Source organism: Anser cygnoides, chromosome 30 (genome assembly GCF_040182565.1).
Source record: "Anser cygnoides isolate HZ-2024a breed goose chromosome 30, Taihu_goose_T2T_genome, whole genome shotgun sequence".
In the NCBI taxonomy this organism is placed as follows: domain Eukaryota; kingdom Metazoa; phylum Chordata; class Aves; order Anseriformes; family Anatidae; genus Anser; species Anser cygnoides.
In genome coordinates this window covers 3,732,186-3,747,665 of record NC_089902.1, presented here as the reverse complement: position 1 = coordinate 3,747,665, position 15,480 = coordinate 3,732,186, and the positions used below count along the sequence as shown (strand labels likewise).

The window sequence follows — 15,480 nt, the reverse complement described above, 5'->3', positions numbered from 1 at the left end:
TCAAATGGGAAAACGTATTGAAGTTTTTGGACCACATATGGTAACAACCGTTTTGGAACAAAGCGGGGGGGGGGCACTGGTTATCACCCAGCTGGATGGTGAAATATCAGGCAATCCTAACTGAACAAGATGACATAACCTTGAAAACGACTAACCTGTTATATCCAGCAGTATTTCTAGGAACTGTTCCAGAAGAAGGACCGTTGGAACACAGTTGTGTGGAAATAATCGAACATACGCCAGCCACAAAGATTTGAAGGATGTACCCCTTGAAAGGTATTCAGTGGGAATACCACACTCTGTGGCACCCACAAAGCTCAGGGAAAGTAGAAAGGATGAATCAAACAATAAAACAACAATTGGCTAAGTTAATGATCGAGACACAGCTGCCCTGGACGAAATGCTTACCATTGGCACTTTTAAACATAAGAACTAAACCACACAGTGAGACTGGATTATCATCATATGAAATGTTATATGGTATGCCTTATTCTCAAGGGATGCCCCTAGGGAACAATGTAGTTGAGGATCATAGTATCCAGAAATACATAATTACCATTGGAAGGAGATTACAGGAGATAAGAGAAATTGGGATGATGACTCAGACACCACCTTTAGGATTTGCTATTCATAAAATACAACCAGGAGACAAGGTCTTAATAAAAACCTGGAGAGAAGAATCATTGAACCCCCGATGGGAGGGACTGTACCTTGTTTTACTTACTACTGAAACAGCTGTGAGAACAGCAAGAAGGGGTTGGACCCACGCATCCAGAATAAAAGGACCAATAACTACCGAAGCCTGGAGGGTTGAGTCTACTCCTGGGGAACTGAAACTGAGACTAAAGAGGAACTGATATCCCAGCAATGAGGTTCTGCATGAATTAAGGGCACTGGATAAAGAGGACAAGTCTGAAGGGAGGAAAGGGAGAAGGCAAGACCGGGGTAGGACCCTCCACTGCGGCGTGTATGGTCTACCGAGGGAGGCAACCCCTATGGGTATTGACCGCCGAGTGAGAGTGCCTCGACCGGACTTCTCCCACACCAAGATCAGTTTGTCCTGAGAAAAATAACATGAGAACCTTTTAAACCCATAATAAAATTGTGATTAGTTTTTCCAGGAGCTGGATCACCCTGAAGGGCTGAATGGTAACACAAGCTCTGAAAGCGGGCCCAACCCCATGATTGAAGGCGCTTCCCACACTCTCAAGATTGGACGGCGAAAAAGGCTTATAATATGACAGGTCGCCAAAGAGAACTGAATTGTGACTGTAAGTGGAAACCCAACGTGGGAGCTTGGAAGCGTGCATATATGAGTACAAACGGGGCAGACATTGTAACAGGACCACTCGGTAACAAGGACACTCTGTATTATCACGCCCCAAAGGGTAAAGATGGATGGGATGGTCATTTTCCAAACGGGACGTGGGCCCTAAAGGGACATTATTGGGTGTGTGGCAAACATGCTTACAAGAGGCTACCTGGAAACTGGTCGGGAATATGCTATGGGGGGTACATAAGACCCTTGTTCTTTTTATTGTCACAAACACAAGGAAATCATTTAGGAATAAGATTATATGATGACCTGAACAGAGTAAAACGATCTATTGATACTTCCTTATCCGGGGATAGTGCCCAAAAATGGGGAAAGGATGAATGGCCTCCTGAAAGAATCATACAGCATTATGGGCCAGCTACCTGGAACCCGAATGAGTTGGTATCAGGAGCCCGAGAACCTATTTATAATTTGAACCGAATAATTAGGTCGCAAGCTATCCTCGAAGTTGTAACCAATTAAACAGCGACGACCTTGGATCTTCTGGCTGATCAATCCACTCAGATGAGGAATGCTATCTTTCAACGTAGAATGGTCTTAGACTATTTACTAGCAGAAGAAGGGGGAGTGTGTGGAAAACTGAACGATTCTAATTGTTGTTTACAAATTGATGATAATGGAAAAGTGGTTAAGCAGATAACAAAAGAAATTAAAAAGCTAGCCCACGTCCCAGTACAAACTTGGAAGGGTATGGATTGGGATTTCTTTTCATGGTTGCCCGGTGGACCATGGGTTAAAAGGATGCTATTTTTATTTTTATGTGGTGTAATGACATTATTGTTTATACCTTGTATGATACCTTGCTTTACGTTGTTGATACGGCGGATAATAAATAGCACCCAGTTTGTGATGACTTTGGGAGAGAAAAGGTGATGTGTCGATAATGATGCTTAAGAAATGGACACCCCGAGAACTGACTGATTAAATCCAACTGCTACTAACAAAAGTTGAAGAAGAGACACGAATTGATGATATTAAAAAAAAAAAAAAGGGAGGAATTGTAAGGAATAGTCCAGCAATTCGTGCCACTAAGGGGTGTGAAGGGTTAACATTGAGGCCTGGGTTTAGGCGAGAAGAGAACAAAGGGATTTCTTCAGAGAAAAACTGCTGACTTTGCACGGACATGCAGTAACTTCTGACAGCCGGCCAAGAGACCACTAGATAAGGAGGAAGAATATGAGCCTCCCTGTCCGAGCGGCCCCCGAGAAACTAACAGAGACTGATAAGCAGGCGCACCTGGGAGGACTTCGGATTCGGGAAACCAATTATAATAACCCTGCCTCTTCTAGAAGTAGTAATGAATATGTATTAGCCTAGGAGCATAAAAACCAGCCGCCTTACGTAACAGGTGTGCGTCCTGGTGGAGCAGAGACTCCCGGCGCACCCAGCGCTGTTTGCTTGCCTCTATTCATTTAATAAATTGTAAACTTTGATTGTAATCCTATTTGGGACTCAGTCATTTATAACAATTTTATTATTATTATTATTATTATTATTTTTTATTTAACATGCTGTGGTGAGATCTGTCATTGGCTCAAACTTTGTGCTCCAAGTCGGGCACCAAAAAGAGCGTGGTTTAACCCGGCAGGCAGCTCAGCACCACACAGCCATTCCCTCACACACACACCCTGCTACACCCCCAGCGGATGCAGGAGACAATGAGGAAAAAAAAAAAGAAAATACACACAACACAAAGACAGTTCAACAGGGCATAGAGGGAAGACAAATAATACAAACAATGGTGATGATGACCATGATGGTGATTGCCTGTCCCGCAGCAGTGGTACCCCCTACCCTAGCCAGCCACCCCATATTGATTGTTCAGCATGACGGCTGCGGTATGGAACATCCCTTTGGCCACTTGGGGTCAGCTGTCCTGCTTCTGTCCCCCCCAGCTCCTCAGGCACCCCCAGCCCTCCACTGCTGGGCAACAACTAAGCCATCAGTGGGTGATCATCATTCTTCCCATGCTAAATGCAAAACACAGCATCATAGCAGCTACTAGGAGGAAAATTAACTTGATTCTAGCCAACTCCAGGACACCCACAGACTAAGGGCATGATATCTCTGTGTGTATATCAATAGAGAAAAAGTGCTGGAGACTAATTAGAAAGTACTGTAGCTGAGCACGATGCAGATGGTGTGGAATATGGGGTGGATATTGTCCTCGTTTTGGCTGGGATAGACTTAATTTTCTTCCTATTAGCTGGTATGGTGCACTGTTTATAGGACTCAGTTCCAGACAAAATAACAGCATGCATTAGAAGGAAGAAGAGAAAAATGTGGAATCTGGCAGCCTTCTACCCTGTACCCTTATATGAGTTTGTGATGCAATTCCATTCAAATAGTTACTGCTGTATTGTCCAAACTGTCCTACAAACTCCTGCTGCTGTTATCTTGTGAGAGATGGCATAATCAGGGTGAGCCATCTGCCTGCAGACATTAATAGCTGACAGAATGCACCATCTGTCCAGGGGAACCTTGAGAAATGGCAGGATTTTGCCTACAGAAACCTCTTGACCTTTACAAGGAGAAGAGCCCAGTCCTGCAGCAGAGGAAGAGGAACCCCACACATCAGGGCAGACTGGAACCCTGCTGAGTGAACAGTGCCCAGGAGGAGGAGGGCCTGGGCGCCACGAGGGATGCCATACGAGCAGTGGTGTTGCTCCCCAGGAACCAGGCCAGCTTCCTACAGAGCTGCCTTACGAGGAGCACGGCCACCAAGACAATCTGAGTTATCAGAGTCAGCGCAGATCTGGTGTGACACCACACGGACAAGGGCTTGCAGCCAGCAGGAAAAGATGTGCAGGTCTGGGAGTCCCTCAGATAGCCTGGTGTAGAGAGGACAGAGGGCTGTGACAACGCTGAGAGTCCCAACAGGACCCAGGTCTTTGTGTCCATGGCTCTGGCTGTTGTCTCTGCCACTGAGGCCTAGGAGGAGACAACTTATCGGTAAAGCACCAGGGCCTCATTGTCTCCTCGCCCCCACCCATGAACCAGGCAGGGCTCGTACCATTCTCCTGCACTTGGCCATGCACATCCCCATCTCCTCCTGCCCCAGGAAGAGCACTGAGCAGTGTGTGAAGGGAAAGGATCTCCCTTCCCAGGGTCTGGGGGTCAAGGCCTGGCCCTTGTGCTTGGTGACACACATGTAGTTTTCCTACACATCAGGGTCACCTTCACACTGCCTTTGTCTCCTTGTCCTCACTGCCTCCAATGCTCTGCTCTAACGAGCTCCAAGGGAGGCTGTGTCAGTGCTGGCCCTCAGGGGGACACTGCAGGAAACTTGCCTCTGACTTGGACTTGTTGAGAGATGTCTTCAATTGTCTCTCAGTGCCTGAGCTTCGTGGGCTCCTCCCCAAAGCCCCCCGAGGGGGGATTCCAATGCCTTGGGCTGGGCGTCTGGTGCTGAGCTGGGCCGGGCTCCTGGGACAGAGGGAGCTCGTGGCAAGAGGGCCCTGGTGCAGAGAGACAGCTGTGCCCAGGAGCAGCTCCTCTGCACAGCGCAGCAGGGCTGGGGGCTCTGACCGCAGGTGGCACGGGGACAGGAGAGAAGGAGAGAGGGCTTGGAGGCAGTGAGGAGCGCAGCAACAGAGGGCAGCGTGTGGCAGGACAGATCTGCAGGCTCTTGGCACCGTGAGTCTCTGGCTGCAGGGCCACGCAGGTGGGGTTGCCAGAGGGGTCTTCTACAGCTGGCACATCCGATGCCTGACAGCATCTGTCGGGATAGTTGTGTCTCTGTTTCTCCAGCAAAGTGTAGAAGATGCTGTAGAGAATGGCATTTACAAGAGGAAATTTCCAGAGGAAGAAAGAGGCTTGGTTTATCTGAAAGGGAAAGGCTTTTTCTTGAATTCTGTGCTTTCATATTCCTGCAGTGGAGGGGAATCTGAGTGAATCTGAGCACACAGCTTGTGGGATGGGGTCTGTGAGCATGGACAGGGAGGAGACGTGGGGACAGAGAATCAGCCCCCAGCAGGAACACAGGCAGGCAGCAGGGACATGGGCAGGCAGTGAGAGGGAGCTGCTGCCAGAAATGCTGTGCGAGGGAGGGCTCAGGCACCTCCCTGCCAGCCCCTGCAGGGCAGGCGCCTTCCCTGGGACACCCCCTGCTCTCCTCTGCCACCAGCACAGCCTCTGCCCTCCAGCCCCCGCTGTCCCCAGCAGGAGCTGCCTCCTCTGCAGGCAGAGCTGCAGCACAGGAGGGTGTGCTGAGTGTCCGTCTGTCCCTCCCTGGCCTTGCCTCCCCTGCCAGCAGCACGCTGCCATTCCTCCTGGCTTCTCCACCTGGCCGTGCTGCTGCTGCTCTTGTTCCCAGGCTGCCTGGGGATGGGGGTTTCACATGCCCATGGAGTGAGCCCTCGGGGTGCTTGGGGGAAGGGGAGTACGGGGACAGGGTGAGGGGTCTGGAGATGGGCACTTGGAGCCTGGATTCCTCTGCCGTCAGCAGTGTCCTGGTTCTTTTCAGATGAACAACTGATTACAGCTTTCCTGCAGCTCTCACAGGGCAGCTGAGACCAGCACTGATGGACAGATTGCCTGTCCTCACTAAAGGACACTCTGCACTATAGGGTCAGTCCCTTTTTCTCTGAGGATCCACAAAGTTTCTCTTCAAGTGCAGGAGAAATGCCCAGGATTTCTGTTTTAGAAAAACTCATCAGGTGTGGTGGGGTAGCAACAACACACAATATGACCCCATGAAAGGAAAATTAAAAAAAATCCATATATATGTATGTCTGCTCTAGAGTTGGCTGACCTGGGAGCAACATTGGGGCAAAGTTCTTTGGTATCAAGCCTGAAGTGAATCTGAGATTACCGCATGTTCCTCTTTTCTTCTGCCTGTAGCGCAAAACTGACTCTTCCATAGCCCACAGAGGAGTCCCCTGCTCCCAGGGATACCCTCAGTCACCATCAGGAAGAACTTATGAAAAGGACCTGCCAAATGCCTTCCTGGAAGTGGACAATATTTTTGGCAATTTTAAATAAGAAATATAAATAAGAAATGGTATGAGTTTTCTTCTGGTAAGTCTGTTGTAAATCCTTACTGTTCTTTCTCTTCCTTGTGCAGGACCACATCCCAAAGAAAGCAGATGTCCAATAGAAGTGCCATCACTGAGTTCCTCCTGCTGGCATTCGCAGACACACGGGAGCTGCAGCTCCTGCACTTCGGGCTCTTCCTGGGCATCTACCTGGCTGCCCTCCTGGGCAACGGCCTCATCCTCACCGCCGTAGCCTGCGACCACCGCCTCCACACCCCCATGGACTTCTTCCTCCTCAACCTCGCCCTCCTCGACCTGGGCTGCATCTCCACCACTCTGCCCAAAGCCATGGCCAATGCCCTCTGGGACACCAGGGCCATCTCCTATCAGGGGTGTGATGCTCAGGTCTTTTTCTTTGCCTTTTTGATTGGAGCAGAATTTTATGTTCTCACTGTCATGGCCTACGACCGCTACGTTGCCATCTGCAAGCCCCTGCACTACGGGAGCCTCGTGGGCAGCAGAGCTTGTGCCCAGATGGCAGCAGCTGCCTGGGGCAGTGTCTTTCTCAATGCCGTCCTGCACACAGCCACTACATTTTCCCTGCCCCTCTGCCAAGGCAATGTTTTAGACCAGTTCTTCTGTGAAGTGCCCCAGATCCTCAAGCTCTCCTGCTCAGATGCCTACTTCAGGGAAGTTGGGGCACTTGTATTTAGTTTTTCTTTAGCATGTGGCTGTTTTCTTTTCCTTGTGTTGTCCTATATTCAGATCTTCAGGAAGGTGCTGAGGATGCCCTCTGAGCAGGGACGGCACAAAGCCTTTTCCACGTGCCTCCCTCACCTGGCCGTGGTCTCCCTCTTTGTCAGCACTGCCATGTTTGCCTACCTGAAGCCCCCCTCCATTTCTTCCCCATCCCTGGACCTGGTGTTGTCATTTCTGTACTCAGTGATGCCTCCAGCAGTGAACCCCCTCATCTACAGCATGAGGAACCAGGAGCTGAGAAATGCACTAAGGAAATTACTTTCATAGATACTCCTGAAGCATCAGTAATATCCTCACCATCCTAACAGCACTGAGAGAATTTCTCACAAAATGTTTTCTGAAATTGTATAGCCTTATTTTTTAAAATATGTGATAATAATATTTTAATTTAAGGAAATTTCTTCTTATCCTTCTAGCTGTTAATTTTTATTTTTATCCAGTCATCTACTGTACTGTAAGAACCAAACTGCCTGTGTAGATAAAGACAATAAAGAAGCCATGAGATATTCAAAGCTCTCAGATCCCATCTCATTCTCTCAACGGAGAAGGGGCTCAGGACCAAAATCCCCACTGTCACATTTAGGAACAGTCCTGGTGGCCCTTGGGGCTGCCCATCACTGCTCAGTGGGGCAATCTGGAGCTTCACGGACCGGAATCTGGAGCTGCTCTGTGCCTGGGCCAGGCCTCTTGTGCTGGCCTGGGGAGCGGGGCTGGCCCTGCGGGGCACAGGCACTCTGTGCTGGGGATGTCCCAGGCAGGAGAGCAGGGCTCCTGCAGCTTCACGGCCCTCCATCTCCTGAGCCGTGGCTGGCCCCAGCGCGGGGGCTGCTGGGGAAGCCCAGAGCCGCCTTTGTGCCAGCAGCTGCGGTGCCTTGCGAGGGGCTGGGGCTGTGCTGGCCGTGCCCAGAGCCCTGCAGCAGCCTGCGGTGGGCACTGGCCTGGGGCCAGCCCAGCCTGGGCTGCTGGGCTGGGGAGAGGTCCGGGAGGTGGGGAGAGGTGGGCAGGGGCTGGGCTGGGCTGGGCAGTGCCCGGCAGAGGGCAGCAGCAGCGTCAGGGAGCGGTGGCAGCATGCAGGGGAGGGCTCCCAGCAGGGCTTGGTGCTGCAGAGCCAGGGCTGGGGAAGGGAGCCCCGAGCTGCAGGGGCAGGGGACACGAGGCCGCTCGGGGCCCTTGCTGGCCTGGGCAGAGCAGAAAGGGGGCCCAGGGCATTCGTCCCCTCACCGCAGCCTGCCACAACCTGCACGGCGCTCACGGAGCATCCAGGGCCAGGCTCTGCTCCGTGGTGCGCAGGGAGAGGGCAAAGCCTCTCTGAAATAGAGGCTGAAACTGAAAAAGGTCCCTCCGCTGCCCCGTGGTGTGACAGGACCAGGGTGGGACAGCTTACCTTTATTTGATGTAGTTCTTGTGTAATTTGCATTGGTGATGGCACAAAAAGACAGCTCCTTCACCAGTGATGTACATCCTTCTTCATGTTAGGACACAACTCAACGTCCTTCACTCTGCTTTATCTCACAGATGAACTGGATTAGGTCTCCTTGATAACTCTGAGGCACAGTGCAATGCTTTTTGCCTTCTTTCCCTACAGCACAATATGTGTGACTTTCCCTTACTCTGCACATTGACCTGACGGGTCATTTCACACTTTTCAATTTCAAAACCTCAGTTGGACAGGGACTATTTCCCCCAAAGTGGGGCAAGCTGATGGGTTCTGCCTCAGCCATTTGAAGCATGATATACTTGAGTTTTTCAGCCTGAATTTGCTAGAGATGACCCAGGAAGGTATCACAGTATCACAGATTTCTAGGTTGGAAGAGACCTCAAGATCATCGAGTCCAACCTTCGACCTAAGACTAAGTACTCCACTAAACCATATCGCTAAGCTCTACATCTAAACGTCTTTTAAAGACCTCCAGGGATGGTGACTCCACCACCTCCCTGGGCAGCCCGTTCCAATGCTTAATAACCCTTTCGGTAAAGAAGTACTTCCTAACATCCAACCTAAAACTCCCCTGTCGCAACTTTCGCCCATTCTCCCTCATCCTGTCACCAGGCACGTAGGAGAACAGACCAACCCCCACCTCCTTACAGCCTCCTTTAAGGTAACTGTAGAGAGCGATAAGGTCGCCCCTGAGCCTCCTCTTCTCCAGGCTGAACAAGCCCAGCTCCCTCAGCCGCTCCTCGTAAGACTTGTTCTCCAGACCCCTCACCAGCTTCGTTGCCCTTCTCTGGACTCGCTCGAGCACGTCCATGTCCTTCCTGTAGCGAGGGGCTAAAAATAAATATATATTATTAATAATATAAAGTAAATATATATAGAATCATAGAATCATAGAATATCCTGAGTTGGAAGGGACCCTTAAGGATCATCAAGTCCAACTCTTGATACCTCACAGGTCTACCCAAAAGTTCAGACCATGTGACTAAGTGCACAGTCCAATCTCTTCTTAAATTCAGACAGGCTCGGTGCAGTGACCACTTCCCTGGGGAGCCTGTTCCAGTGTGCAACCACCCTCTCTGTGAAGAACCCCCTCCTGATGTCAAGCCTAAATTTCCCCTGCCTCAGCTTAACCCCGTTCCCGCGGGTCCTGTCACTGGTGTTAATGGAGAAAAGGTCTCCTGCCTCTCGACACCCCCTTACGAGGAAGTTGTAGACTGTGATGAGGTCTCCCCTCAGCCTCCTCTTCTCCAGGCTGAACAGGCCCAGTGACCTCAGCCGTTCCTCGTACGTCTTCCCCCCAGGCCTTTCACCATCTTCGTAGCCCTCCTCTGTACACTCTCCAACAGTTTCATGTCCTTTTTATACTGTGGTGCCCAGAACTGCACACAGTACTCGAGGTGAGGCCGCACCAGCGCAGAGTAGAGCGGGACAATCACCTCCCTTGACCTACTAGCGATGCCGTGCTTGATGCACCCCAGTGTAAGAAATGGTCCAGCAATTCGTGCCACTAAGGGGTTTTGAAGGGTTAACATTGAGGCCTGGGTTTAGGCGAGAAGAGAACAAAGGGATTTCTTCGGAGAAAAACTGCTGACTTTGCACGAATGTGCAGTAACTTCTGACAGCCGGCCAAGAGACCACTAGATAAGGAGGAAGAATATGAGCCTCCCTGTCCGAGCGGCCCCCGAGAAACTAACAGAGACTGATAAGCAGGCGCACCTGGGAGGACTTCGGATTCGGGAAACCAATTATAATAACCCTGCCTCTTCTAGAAGTAGTAATGAATATGTATTAGCCTAGGAGCATAAAAACCAGCCGCCTTACGTAACAGGTGTGCGTCCCGGTGGAGCAGAGACTCCCGGCGCACCCAGCGCTGTTTGCTTGCCTCTATTCGTTTAATAAATTGTAAACTCTGATTGTAATCCTATTTGGGACTCAGTCATTTATAACAATTGGGGGCTCGTCCGGGATGGTCTTGGTTCCTGAATTCTGACTTGATCTAGGAGGGGCGCCCCCACCATTTGGTGGCTCCTGTTCGAGTCAGGTCAGGGCTAATGCCATCTTGAACCTGAATAAGGGCAAGCAAAGATTTAGATTTTTTTATGAGCTCCCTTTGCCGGCTGCAGCACTATATTTTGCCCGTAATTCTGCGCGCGAAGATCCGAACGAAGACGACGGAGTCGTAAGTATTTAAGGCGTATACCGTTCGGTTGGGTGGGTTTCGGTTGCCTGTGTGTGTGAGAGTGTGACTGAGACGGAACGTAGTTCCGAAGCGATTGTGGAGGTCTTCTAACCGCGGTTCCAATCTCCCGCGAGGGACTTGGCCGGTGAAGGACCGAAGCGATTCCTATAGGATTCGTGGGTGGGTGATAGGTCCTAAACCCCCTGCAAGACACTCTCACTAAGGCAACCAAGGGCTGTAGGAATTGCCACAGTAAAATTCCTAGATGGGTCAGACAAAATTGAAGACCCGGGACCAGAGAAAAGGGAGCAAATTACCAGACATACCACCAGAAAGTCCATTAGGGATAATGATTAGAAATTGGAACGATAGGGGCCCCAGAAAAGGGAAAAAGTAAATTAAAAATGGTTCAGTATTGTATGACAGAATGGCCAAAGGAGCCTTTAAGACCACATGTCTTTTGGCCCGTTTTCGGATCCTTTGAAGACTGGGTTTGCCAGGCCTTAAATATACATGTTAATTCAAAGGAACCTTTTAGCCAGGAGGAAAGTGATTATGCAGGATTATGGATCAGGATCTCACGTCCTTTTCCAGCCTCAATATTTACACTAAAAGCAGACGAGAAATTTGACGAAGAAGAGAACAAAAAAATAAAAAATAAAAAAAAAGGAAAAAGAAAAAGATGATGAATGGGAGTCATTGGATAACCTACCACCTCTATATCCTAACAATCCACCCCCGGTGGTGCATCTTGTAATCCTGTTTTGTTCTTAAATGTTTTGACTGTGTCAAGGAGGAAGGTGGGAGCATTATCTAAGTAACAGTTTAGAAGTTTGGGTATATTCGCGGTGGTGTTCGGTCAGTTTCCCAAGTATCGGGGGAGCGGGGCTGACTGATTATCAAAGTGGTAGAACGGAGAGTCACTTCTTTGGTGGTTCGGGCCTGAGCCCTGGGAATTTGGTAAGAAGGGGGAGAGCGAATTTATTTAGGCCTCAATACCTTTTTAAACCCCCATCTTGACGGATACACAGGAGTGATTCCTTGTTTTGTGTAGGCTTACTAACAAAGTGCATGAGAAAAATTAGCATTTGGCTTGAAATTCGGTCTTATTGAAATGTAAATTTTGTGGAAAAGGTGTTATTGTTTGTCTAGAAGACAGAAGGCTGAGTGCTTCAGGTGTTTTTCCGAAGTCCTGCGGATTTATGATTGGAATGGGGCTCATTAATAATCTGAAATAGTAAAGTTTGTATGTGGAAAGAAGAGTTTAATCCCAGAGAATTGGGACATTTGGGAAGAAGATTAGGAAAAGATAGTAAAAACCTGCAATAAAAAGGTTTGCATGGAAATTGAAACAAGGGACAGTAACTAATATAAATAAATAAAAGGGAATGGGAAATCAAGGAAAAGGGGAAAATCCAAAAAAAAAAAAAAAAAAAAAAAAGACGTCCTAAAAAAGAAAAAGCCTCCTTGGGTGCATATTGGCACATTGGAAGGATATTGTTAGAAATGGGGGCACAGAAAGCAAGAGGACTTTCACTAAGTATTGCAATCAATGGTGGCCACTATATAAACTAAATGGCCACTTTATGGATCAATCGACTATAACAGTGTCTTGCAATTAATGTTTTTGAGGAGAGAAGGAAAATAGGATGAAATGTTGTATAGTGATATGTTGTTTCAGCATGTTGGAGGGAAAAAGTTTGGAATTAAGTTGGCCCCTGACTGAGCCTTTGGTGTTGGCATTAGAAAAGTACGGGCTGGAGAAAGATAAAGGAAGTGTTAAAAGGGTTGTTGAAGGTGTTAAAGGTTGTGTGGCATGTAGTATTTAACAGAGCTGTTTGAAGTTGAATGAGCAGGGGAAGAGGATGTAGGAATGCTAATAGTTCCGTCTCAACCCGAGGCTGAGATCTCTAAATCGCGGGTGTGAGCCCTCTGGGGCAGGGGGACCGTGATGGGTCCGAGAGAGTTGTCGTGGAAACAGAAAAGCAGCTAACTTTTGAAACAACCTGAGTTCCTGTGTGAGCTCAGATTGCCAATGGGACCGCTCAGGGAACTTTCAACGATTGCATTCCCCTGACCGACCCCCTCACTGAGACCCTAATCACCCCGGAAATTATGTAAATACTAAAATCTGGTTAAATTGGCTATTGGGAATTGAGAATCTGTTCCAACAAGGTCCAAAAGAAACCCCTATGGAATTTATGGAATTTTTGAATTTCTGGACCAACTTTGAAATGCAATGAAAAAAAAAAAATGGACCTGGCTTAAAAAAAAAAAAAAAGAGAGAGGCAACTGGCTAACCTCTTTCCAGGGCAATCAGCCCCTGATATCAGAAAGAAATTGTCTTAGGCTGCAGGACAAACAACAGTCAGGAATGATGGGGACCTGGGGCATCTACCCTAGCAGGTCCACTAGTTGAAATAAAGCTAGGAAACGAAGACAGGCTTGAATTTTTTGTTGGTTATGGGAGCTTCTTTCTCTGTGTTAATTAGGCTGTAAATGTAATAGGAGCAACATATTCAGTGTTAAATAGTTTAAAAGGATGATTAGGAACTAAGACAACTACAATAATTGGAGCCACAGGGAAAGAGGAAGAATGGTCATTCTTACGACCCCTTGATTTGCGTTTTGGGGGTGAGGAACTAACCCATAAATTTTAGTATGTACCAGAATGCCCGATGCCACTCTTGGGACGGGATCTATTAGCCAAATTAGATGCAACAATAACCTTTGAGGATGGAGAATTAATAATGAAGGTACCTGAGTCCAAAGTAGGCCAAATCCTAATGATCAAAGATAAACCCTTTGTTAATATTCCAAGAGAAGTAGAAAATGCAGTTATAGCAACAGTACGGGAAACAGATGTACCAGGGAAGTCGAAACTGGCACAACTGGTAAAGGTGGAATTAAAGGAAGGAGCCAAACCTGTTTGAATCAAACAATATCCACTTAAGATAGAAGCTAGGCACGGGAATGGTGAAAATTATTGACAAATTTCTCAAATATCAGATTCTGGAAGAATGTAAATCGGAATACAATACTCCAATTTTTCCAGTAAAGAAGCCGAATGGCGAGTATAGATCTGTACAAGATCTTAGGGCAATAAATGAAATAACAAAGGATATTCACCCGGTAGTAGCTAATCCTTACACATTGTTAACATCTGTGAAAGAGAAATATAAATGGTTTACCGTGATAGATTTAAAGGATGCCTTCTTTTGCATACCTCTTGATAAAGATAGTAGAAAATTATTTGCCTTCAAATGGGAAAACGTATTGAAGTTTTTGGACCACATATGGTAACAACCGTTTTGGAACAAAGGGGGGGGGCACTGGTTATCACCCAGCCGGATGATGAAATATCAGGCAATCCTAACTGAACAAGATGACATAACCTTGAAAACGACTAACCTGTTATATCCAGCAGTATTTCTAGGAACCGTTCCAGAAGAAGGACCGTTGGAACACAGTTGTGTGGAAATAATCGAACATACGCCAGCCACAAAGATTTGAAGGATGTACCCCTTGAAAGGTATTCAGTGGGAATACCACACTCCGTGGCACCCACAAAGCTCAGGGAAAGTAGAAAGGATGAATCAAACAATAAAACAACAATTGGCTAAGTTAATGATCGAGACACAGCTGCCCTGGACGAAATGCTTACCATTGGCACTTTTAAACATAAGAACTAAACCACACAGTGAGACTGGATTATCATCATATGAAATGTTATATGGTATGCCTTATTCTCAAGGGATGCCCCTAGGGAACAATGTAGTTGAGGATCATAGTATCCAGAAATACATAATTACCATTGGAAGGAGATTACAGGAGATAAGAGAAATTGGGATGATGACTCAGACACCACCTTTAGGATTTGCTATTCATAAAATACAACCAGGAGACAAGGTCTTAATAAAAACCTGGAGAGAAGAATCATTGAACCCCCGATGGGAGGGACTGTACCTTGTTTTACTTACTACTGAAACAGCTGTGAGAACAGCAAGAAGGGGTTGGACCCACGCATCCAGAATAAAAGGACCAATAACTACCGAAGCCTGGAGGGTTGAGTCCACTCCTGGGGAACTGAAACTGAGACTAAAGAGGAACTGATATCCCAGCAATGAGGTTCTGCATGAATTAAGGGCACTGGATAAAGAGGACAAGGCTGAAGGGAGGAAAGGGAGAAGGGAAGACCGGGGTAGGACCCTCCACTGCGGCGTGTATGGTCTACCGAGGGAGGCAACCCCTATGGGTATTGACCGCCGAGTGAGAGTGCCTCGACCGGACTTCTCCCACACCAAGATCAGTTTGTCCTGAGAAAAATAACATGAGAACCTTTTAAACCCATAATAAAATTGTGATTAGTTTTTCCAGGAGCTGGATCACCCTGAAGGGCTGAATGGTAACACAAGCTCTGAAAGCGGGCCCAACCCCATGATTGAAGGCGCTTCCCACACTCTCAAGATTGGACGGCGAAAAAGGCTTATAATATGACAGGTCGCCAAAGAGAACTGAATTGTGACTGTAAGTGGAAACCCAACGTGGGAGCTTGGAAGCGTGCATATACGAGTACAAACGGGGCAGACATTGTAACAGGACCACTCAGTAACAAGGACACTCTGTATTATCACGCCCCAAAGGGTAAAGATGGATGGGATGGTCATTTTCCAAACGGGACGTGGGCCCTAAAGGGACATTATTGGGTGTGTAGCAAACATGCTTACAAGAGGCTACCTGGAAACTGGTCGGGAATATGCTATGGGGGGTACATAAGACCCTTGTTCTTTTT

At 47.9% G+C, this 15,480-nt stretch overlaps 1 protein-coding gene across 1 annotated transcript; it reads left to right on the top strand.

Annotated features, from left to right (window-relative positions):
• Nucleotides 1-6,423: 6,423 nt before the first annotated feature.
• Nucleotides 6,424-7,338, top strand: LOC136787735 (olfactory receptor 14C36-like). The gene has a single exon (XM_066985052.1). It carries the CDS (start codon nt 6,424-6,426, stop codon nt 7,336-7,338), a length of 915 nt encoding a protein of 304 aa, XP_066841153.1.
• Nucleotides 7,339-15,480: the final 8,142 nt, after the last annotated feature.